The sequence below is a fragment of the Cryptomeria japonica genome, chromosome 3 (genome assembly GCF_030272615.1).
Source record: "Cryptomeria japonica chromosome 3, Sugi_1.0, whole genome shotgun sequence".
NCBI classification, from domain to species: domain Eukaryota; kingdom Viridiplantae; phylum Streptophyta; class Pinopsida; order Cupressales; family Cupressaceae; genus Cryptomeria; species Cryptomeria japonica.
In genome coordinates this window covers 138,967,399-138,976,613 of record NC_081407.1, presented here as the reverse complement: position 1 = coordinate 138,976,613, position 9,215 = coordinate 138,967,399, and the positions used below count along the sequence as shown (strand labels likewise).

Below are 9,215 nucleotides of genomic sequence, written 5' to 3'. Positions count from 1 at the left end.
AAAAATTTACCTTTTAACTTTACCATTTACATGTATTAATATAAAGGTATTTTAAAAAATTTAATTTATCATTTCATAATTAAAATATATAGATTTTTTTTTTTTAATTATTAATAGACAATAACAATAATTAATTTAGCTAAAAAATATATATTTTAAATTTTTTTATTTTTAATGATTTTTAAAATAATGATAAAAGTTTTAAATTTAAATATTAAAAAATAGATGTAAATAAGTGTAGTTTTGAAATTAGAGTGTGTATATATATATATATATATACACACACACACACACACACACACACTCAAATTTAACCCCACCTTGTCTTACATTAAATTTACCTCAGTTTGATTCAATGCTATTCTCAATTTGACTACATATCAAAAAGAAAACACCGCATTATCAATGGGCCCTTGTTTGTGGTGAAGTTAAAGGTTCTTAATGAACTCACCAAGAATCAAGTCTTGTTGAGTGCAAGGCTCCTTGAATCGTGCTCCCATGCTAATTAAATAGATCAATCAATAATAACATTAGTCATTGTGTGTGTGAAAAAGTGAAATAAGTCTATAAGTTGCAAGACACAACACTTCAATTAAGTCATTACATGTATGGTTAGACAGGTATAAGCATGAATATGAAAACCATTTTAAATCGACTAATTGCCTTCTAAAAGATGTGAGTATAAGATTGCTCTCAGATTTGTATAAGCAATACCAGTGACTAGACTACACCAAGATGAATGATTTAATCTATATGAGCATGAGATTAAACTAAATGGATGGAAGATGAATGAATAATTCAAGCAATAACGAATTCAAGCAATAATTGATTCAAGCAATCACGAATAAACTAAATATGCAAATAATCTAAACTAAGATGCAATAATCTCAAATAGCAAGCACAATATATTCAATGACTCCAGAGCGAAAAGTGTATAATAACAAATCTCCAGGGTGATTTGAATGAGAGTTGAATGCTGAATTTATAGAGAATTACAAGAGAGATCAAGAAAAAGCACAATTTAGGATTAATTGAAATAATTGAGAAATCAGATTCAATTAACCTTGAGACATATTCTAATTATAATTTAATTGAAATGCATTCAGATTATAAGTTTGAGTTTGCATTAGAAATAAGAATTAACTAGCAATTGCACCTTAGTGTGCAATGGGTATGTTGAAGAGGTACGAAAGGTTAATTAGGGTAAAATTTAGTCAATTTTTTGCATAAATTTGTGTATTACATGAGATCAATTGGTATACCAAATTTAGAAAATAATGTTGCTTGTGAAACAAAGGTCTCAATGGAGAAGTGATAGTTTCAAATCCACTTTGCATTCTCTTACAAGGTTCCAATAATAATTGAAACAAAAAATTTCAATTAGAAAGAAAATCAAGTTCTATAACCAACAGGCTCATGTTATGTTTGCAATTAGGTGAGAGGGAGAGAGATGGGGGGTGGGAGAAGAAAGAGAGAAAGAGAGAGATGTATATATATATATATATATAGAGAGAGAGAGAGAGAGAGAGAGAGAGAGAGAGAGAGAGAGAGAGAGAGAGAGAGAGAGAGAGAGAGAGAGATCGATATATAGAGGGATACATGTATATAAATAGAGGGGGGAGAGAAAGGTAGTGGTAGAAAGGTAGATAGAGTGAGAGAGGAAGAGGATAAAATAGATAGAGAGATAAAGAGATGTAGAGTGAGATAAAAAGGTATAAATATGGGGATATGAAGAGATATATAGAGGAATATTGGGAGATAAAGAGATATGTAGATGGTGAGATAGAGTGATAGAGATATAGATATATAAGGAGACATAGAAAGAGGGAGAAACAAAGAGAAATAAAAAGATTGATACATAGATATATATAGAGAACTAGAGCTAGACAAATAAATATGAAGGGAGAGGAAGAGAAATATAGGGAGATAGAGGAAGAGATGGGCATAAATTGGAAGAGGAGCGAGAGATAGATATTTACAACAAGAGAAGCAGAGAGAGAGGTAGTTATAAAGAGATAATTCTTATCAAAAGAAGATAGAAATAAAAGATAGATTTCTAATTTAAAAAATAAGTATTCTACAATAATTAAAATTTTAATAAGACAAATAAGTAATAACTATAAATTAAATGAACTCTAATAATTCTGAATTATCATTTATAAATTCATTAAAAAATATAAATAATTAAAATTATATTTTCACTTAATGAAAAATTAATTATTTAAAAAAGTAGAAAAAAAGCTAATTCTTTCTTTTTTAATATTTTTGTATTTTTCACTTTTGAAACTTCAAAAAAATATAGAATACTCCAATAAAAGTAAATACCATTAAAATATATTATTATTAAAAGCAAAACATAGTAGATTTTTCTTTTGTACACATTCTCTTTCTAATTAATCATATTTAAATATGTTTTTTTAGTTTTTAATCATTTGAAAAAAATTAATATTAATGTAAACCTAGGATTGAGATCAATTCAATCATCTTGCATCCTTCTACTCCACTTCAAACCATTGATTTCAATAAGGAAGTTGAAAACTTCATATAAGGTATGCCGAAATAAAAGATAGATTTCTAATTCAAAAAATAAGTATTCTACAATATTTAAAATTTTAATAAGACAAATAAGTAATAACTATAAATTAAATGAACTCTAATAATTCTGAATTATTATTTGTGATTTCATAAAATAATATAAATAACTAAAAATAAGATTTTCACTTAATGAAAAATTAATCATTTAAAAAAGTAGAATAAAAGCTAATTCTTTCTTTTTTAACATTTTTGTCTTTTCCACTTTTGAAACTTAAAAAAAATATGAAATATTCAAATAAAAACAAATACCATTAAAAGATATTATTATTAAAAGCAAAAAATAGTAGATTTTTCTTTTGTACACATTCTTTTTCTAATTAATTATATTAAAATATATATTTTTAATTTTTAATCATTTTTTTAAAAATTATTAATGTAAACCTACGATTGAGATCAATTCAATTGTCTTGCATCCTTCTAGTTAACTTTAAACCATTGATTCCAACAAGGAAGTTGAAAACTTCATATAGGGTATGCCTTCGACATAATTAATTCCATGCATTTGTGATAAAAATAGATAATTCTTTGATTTATTCAAGAAAAGAGTTTTTTCAATGCAACTGAACTTCTTTTTCTCAAAAGCTTTGAGTTCTAATTTTAGAGAATGATTAAATTCCTTTTAATTGCTTTTCTGATTTCAAGTTCTCAATTTAGAAGAAAGAAATAATATTTAAGTTTGATTTCTTTGAATTGAATTCTTTTATTTTATTTTCAATTTAACTCTTGCTTTGTGATTAATTCCTCTTTTGTGATAAATTAATTTATTTTTTATGATTAAATGACAAATTTATTAATTAATTAAATATGTTAGGATATTTAATAAATTAAACATGATAATTGATCAAAATGATATTCTTGGAATGATTTAATTAATTAAATAAATATTTAATTAATATATAATTATTGATTTGCCATGTGACATTTGATGATTGAAGAATTAATTCATTGTGTGCTCAAGATTGATTTAATTGTCTTTGGTTAGGACCTTGGTGATGTTGTCGAGATTAGGGGCCCATGGTTTAGATGACCATTTTTAGGGTATTACAGTCATAAGTAATTTATTCAAAATTTTATCCTCAAACCTCTTACTATTTACTATTAATTTTGACAAGGAAGTTGCCAATCTTTTCTTCCTCAAATAATTGGTGCATGTTGTCAACCTTCAAGTCCTTTTCGTTTTAAGTATGGATATCCTCATAAGTTGTGCATTCCATGATGAAGTGTCATTCAATTTCTACCACTCCCTTATTGCAGAATATGCAGGCTCTTTCTTCACAAGTTTCCTTGGGCATCTTCCAACATCTAAGATGATATGATCTTGTCCTCACTTGTGCAACTAACAACCTCACTTTCCCTTTAATACAACCTATAGGTATGTTTTTTTCAACATGGTCTTTAGTTGGATTAAACTCTTAGATGTAGGGGAGAGGAGCCGGTACATGTTCACCCTAACTTCACACTTCTCAAAATCATATATGAACATTTCAAAAAAAATAAAATTTACACAACAACTTACTTGTCAAGTCCCTGACTTAAAAATAAAATTTCAAGTCCATATGGTCACATGTGATGCCACATCAGCATGCATTTTTGTGAAGGTGTGCAAAATGGTCCCAAATTGTCATAAGACCCCATAGGTATGCACTAAATCATGTTTACTTGTGCGCTGATGTGGCATCACATCATTGGTTTGTTTTTGAATTTTAGAGGTACTTTTTTGGGAATAAGCATTGACATGTCATTTTTAGGGCACCACTATTGGTCTAAAAGTTTCCATGTACTATAACATGTATTGGTACCCCTATCACATATTGGTCCCTCTCCCCTACTGTGCTTTTTCCCACCTCATCTGCTTTGTCCACATGGCAATTCTAAATTTTCAGTTACATATTTTTTTAATTTCTTCATTGGTGTTAGGACATTCACCACTTGTTCATCCAATTGTTGTTTTGTTTCATCTAAGTTTTCTTCCTACGGTTCATAAGCTCCCGCACAACCATTTTGGGCTAGTGATGGTTATCCATGTTTTCAACATTTTTAAAATAACTTAACAACCTCATGATGCCTCTAATGGAAAAGTTTATGCTTCAGCCAAAAGAATTTCATATAAGACTATGGTTTTAACTTTGAGATTGCTTGTGATTAGCTGTTTGTGGATTCTTTTCAATTGTTTCCAACTACAATTTGACATGGAGTGACTAGTAAGTCAAAAGATGTTTTAAAACTTAATTTTCCACTTTTAAAATACAACATTTTTCCATCTATTTTGAAGGAAGTATGAGGCCTTATAACCTCTTTGTTCTACAAATCTCCCAACTAAATTTATAATGAAAATAGATTCTGATCTTTTCCGAATAGACTGACTTGAAAAAAAGCACTCCTGATATTTTCTTTTGAATGAGAAAATCATGATTTCGGCAAACTCCTCACAATAGTGTTAATAATAATAGTGAGTAGTTTTTAAAATTAAGATAAGATCATGAACATGTGCCGGCTGGATAGCTTCCATGAGACAAATTTATATTAGGAGATTCATCGGATCCTCTCCTTCGTTGGAAAATGTTAGAATGGAGGCTCATTTGCAATGGTGGAAAATGGCTGTGACGATGATACTGATGGCCAGTGAAACTCCTGCAATGGTGAATCTTGGAAGGAATCGGGAGATCTCGGATCAAATTGAAACACTCACATACCAGGAGAGTCAAATTCATCTTCAAACCGAAGGATCCGCATACCAGGTTAGTCAAACTCAATCTCAAAATGAAATCCCCCCATTGGTAGATTTTGAGGTTACAAAACCCATTGAACTTCCCAAAGAGAGGCCTTGCTCCATCCATGTTTTACAGTATGATTTTGGATACACGTACGGAAAACCTCCAGTAATAGTGAAGTATAATCCCCCAAAATGGTGCCCTGACAAATGGAGTAAAGTGTTTATGGAGTGGAAGGCAACATGTAAAGGAAGGCAGTACGATAGAATTGCAGGGGTATGGTTGAGTGGCGTGGAGATCCTCAGGACGTGCACAGCAGAACCCACAAAGACGGGAGTTGAATGGACTATTCTCAAGGATATAACCAAGTATTCTCCACTGCTGAAGAGCCCTCAGATTCTGGAAGTGAAGCTTGCCAATGTAGTAGATAAGACCTATACCGGGGTCTATCACGTCAATATAACATTCCATTTTTATGAAGAGAAGGGGGAGATGGGCTTGCATCATTATGGGTATGCAGATTCGATTATCCCCATTTCCTTGCCCTACTCACAGAGTGCGGGCGCATGGTTCCAAATACAAAATGCATCAGATATGCAGGGGAAGTCATTGCGCATACCTCCTAATGCTTACAGGGCAGTTCTGGAGATTTATGTTTCATTCCATTCAGATGATGAGTTCTGGTACTCCAATCCCCCTAATGTGTATATCGAGGCTAACAATTTGACCACTACCGCAGGTAATGGGCCTTTTAGAGAGGTACTAGTTTTGGTAGATGATATAGTGGTTGGTGCTGTCTGGCCTTTTCCTGTAGTTTATACAGGAGGGATTAATCCACTATTCTGGCGTCCTGTTTCTGGTATCGGGTCCTTTACTCTCCCTAGCTATGAAATAGAAATCACGCCATTTTTGGGAAGATTGTTGGATGGAGAAGAGCACAAATTTAGCTTGACTGTGACCAATGCTCTCAGTGTGTGGTTTGTAGATGCAAATTTGCACTTGTGGCTTGATGCAAAGAGTGCAAGAACAAGTGGAAAATTAACTGAATATGAGGCTCCCCCTTTAGAGACCAATCTTGAATCAAACTTTAAAGGCCTCGATGGATCCTTTATTACATCTGCCCACAGGAAGATTTCCCACTCTGGCTGGGTAGAATCATCTCAGGGAAAGATAACTACTAACATTTCACAAGAATACAAGTACATAAATTCAATGACTTTTGAAAACAATGGAGACGCACAGACTGTGGAGCAAAGTATAAGGGCCACAAGTGGTGCTATACTTGAGGCCCCCACAGGGATACTATTATCTGCTCAAGTTGATAGTTCTTTTCCCACATATATGTATTATGCTGTGGTGGACGAAGGTAATGACACCACTCTTGAGATAGCAAACTTTTCAAATGGATTCAATATGGATATCTCCATTGTTGCCCCAACGAATAGATTTTTCAGCTCCTTAAATAATACTCAGAATGCAGAGGGCTATATTTTTGTTCAGAATAACTTAGTCAGTAGTGGGTTGGGGAGCACCCAAGAGACGTACAGGTATCGAAGTACTGAAGGTTGCTATTCTAGATCTTTGAGTGTAAGCAACTATACCTTTCTTTCAGATCATATAGACACTTACTGTAGCAACACGTCCTGATACTTTGAAGGATAGCTTTCTTCATAGAAAGCCTTGGCAGGCCACACAAAGGTAGGTTTTGTTTTTCCAATTATTTTAATTTGTTGACATGCACTTGATTCTCAGATGTATAAATAAGCAACTATTTTCTACAATATGGCATGAAATTGGATTTCATTGTACTATGGCTCAATACTAAAGAATTGAATTGGTCAGTACATTGTAATCCCACGATTCATTGCTTTGCTAAATAAAAATACAACTTGTTTTGCATTCTGGTTTTGCATCCCCACTCAGCATCTTTTGAACTTTCTCTTTTCCACCTTCTCTTCACTGTTTCCTAAGAGTTGGTCTTGGAGAACTGCCCTTCTTGGTCTCTCTCCATATCACAATATTATTTCTCAGACCTTCAGACACTTCACCCTTAAGCACCTTTGGAGATTTCGATGTTTGGTGACCTTCTCTCACACTTTCCATTCTCTTCAGTTTGAGGCCATGATTATATGAGCTAACTTCTCTTTACTGACCATTATTCTTCAATCTTCTCTCAAGGTTAATTCTGATGTCAAAAAGGCCTTAGATGGTTTGCAAGTTCAGCTCAGAGCTTTTGAGGCTAATTCTTAATTACAAAACTTCCAGATTGGCAACAGGATTGAACAACATAGAGATCACTGCAATGTGCATTGTCTGGTGCTTTTGGATGGTTGCTGCCTGGCTTCCAAAAGTTACATATGATGTGGTTGAGAGCGAAGATGCTTCTGTTGAGACCGTGGATGATGAGAGCACTCTCACATGGGTTTTGACTGGATCCCTCAAGGAAAAATTTCCGCTATCATTAATTCACCCACTGTCAGGCGTGTTTGTGAATATGGACAATCCCTTGCTTAATCGAACAGTTGATGGACTCTTCAATATTGGTACTGTGGGTGCTTCAAGTGTGCCAACAGAAGAGTTTTATAGTGCTTTGAATAAAGTTATTAATTGGCTGTGTCTGCTTTTTGTGTAACTGGAGGGGGGTTCTTCCACATTATCTTCTGCAATTTTGGTACTGTTTTTGACTGAGTCTGATTTGCAGGAAGAGTGGATTCTGCTGGTATTTTTCAGCAGGGATAAAATAGTGTTTTATAGACTACCTGGCAGCAGGAGAAGAGGCTTATCTGCTTCAGTTTGTCATTGCTCAGAGCATGTGAGTTTGTCATTGCTCAGAGCATGTGAGTTGCAGCAACAGAGGTGTTCTGTATTTCAATGTTTATCAGGTTGATTGCTTTGTCTTACTGTTTATCAGTCTGAAGATTTGTCAGTGAGATTCGTTCTATCTACTTTGATGATACTAATTTCAGTGCTTTGTAAAATTATTGTTCATTTCTTTTGACTATTTTGATATTTGAATAGCGTTCTTATTCCAATAAAAAAAATAAAAATACAACTTGCAGAGAGCAAATGTGTCATTACTTTTGTGATTTGATGCATGCTATTTTGTTTCAGTGCAAAATATTTCCTGGGAAGAACTCATAAAGATCAACTCTTCATATTCACAATATACTTTGCTTCTGAATTGATGGATTATAGTGAAAACTGAAAAGTATATAAAATTTTAAAAATCGCTTAGCCTTTCCCCATTGGGATGCCAGAAAAGGCAGTGGTTTAATGCAAATTCATGCCCATTAGACAAAGTTTTATTTTTTCCGTAAGGATTCAATGCAATACAATCCCCCATGGATCCAAACTTGATTTGCTATCTCCTTTTCTCCTCTCCGAGTTTGATCAAGTTAAGTCTACATTTGACTAAGTATTCCATTAATGTTTTTGATTATTAAAAGCAGCAAAACAAGGGTGCTGACTGCATACAAACAGCCCATAGACAGCTTAAAAATAAACAGCAAAACAAGGGTACTGACTCTATACAAATTCAGGTCAAACAGACCATTAACAGCAGGTCACAAGACCACTGTGTAAAACAAAGGCCAAACAGACCTTCAACAGCACACTGACAGTACAGCTAGGAACCCTACTCAAGAGTGGGAAGGAACACCTACAACTTGAGGAGGAGTATTGGGAGAACTACCTTTTCGCCTACAACAAACAACAGTCAAAACAATACTATTGTTAGGAGCATCATTACAAGTGGAATCAAGAGGGGAAATCCCTTTAGAAGGTGTGTCAGCACTTGGAGTAGAAGGTTGCTGCTGAACAGGAGCAACATGAGTAAGAACTACAGGGCCTAAGGAGCTAATGGCGATCATTTGACTATCATGGCTTCTAACTCTAATGACTCTTCATAGG

General features: G+C 33.3%; 1 protein-coding gene across 2 annotated transcripts; it reads left to right on the top strand.

Moving 5' to 3' along the window:
* The first annotated feature begins 4,965 nt into the window (after window positions 1–4,965).
* LOC131027333 (peptide-N4-(N-acetyl-beta-glucosaminyl)asparagine amidase A) lies at window positions 4,966–7,958 on the top strand. Of its 2 annotated transcripts, none has more exons than XM_057957355.2 (2): window positions 4,966–7,004; window positions 7,572–7,958. In XM_057957355.2, exon 1 carries the CDS (start codon window positions 5,103–5,105, stop codon window positions 6,951–6,953), a length of 1,851 nt encoding a protein of 616 aa, XP_057813338.2. In that variant the 5' UTR covers window positions 4,966–5,102; the 3' UTR covers window positions 6,954–7,004; window positions 7,572–7,958. The 2 variants fall into 2 exon arrangements, with proteins under 2 accessions (XP_057813338.2, XP_057813337.2); XM_057957354.2 differs by having other exon boundaries at window positions 7,485–7,771.
* The last annotated feature ends 1,257 nt before the right edge of the window (window positions 7,959–9,215 follow it).

Coding starts and splice junctions, on each gene's coding strand:
- LOC131027333 (XM_057957355.2), top strand. CDS start 5,103: ATGAGACAAATTTATATTAGGAGATTCATCGGATCCTCTCCTTCGTTG.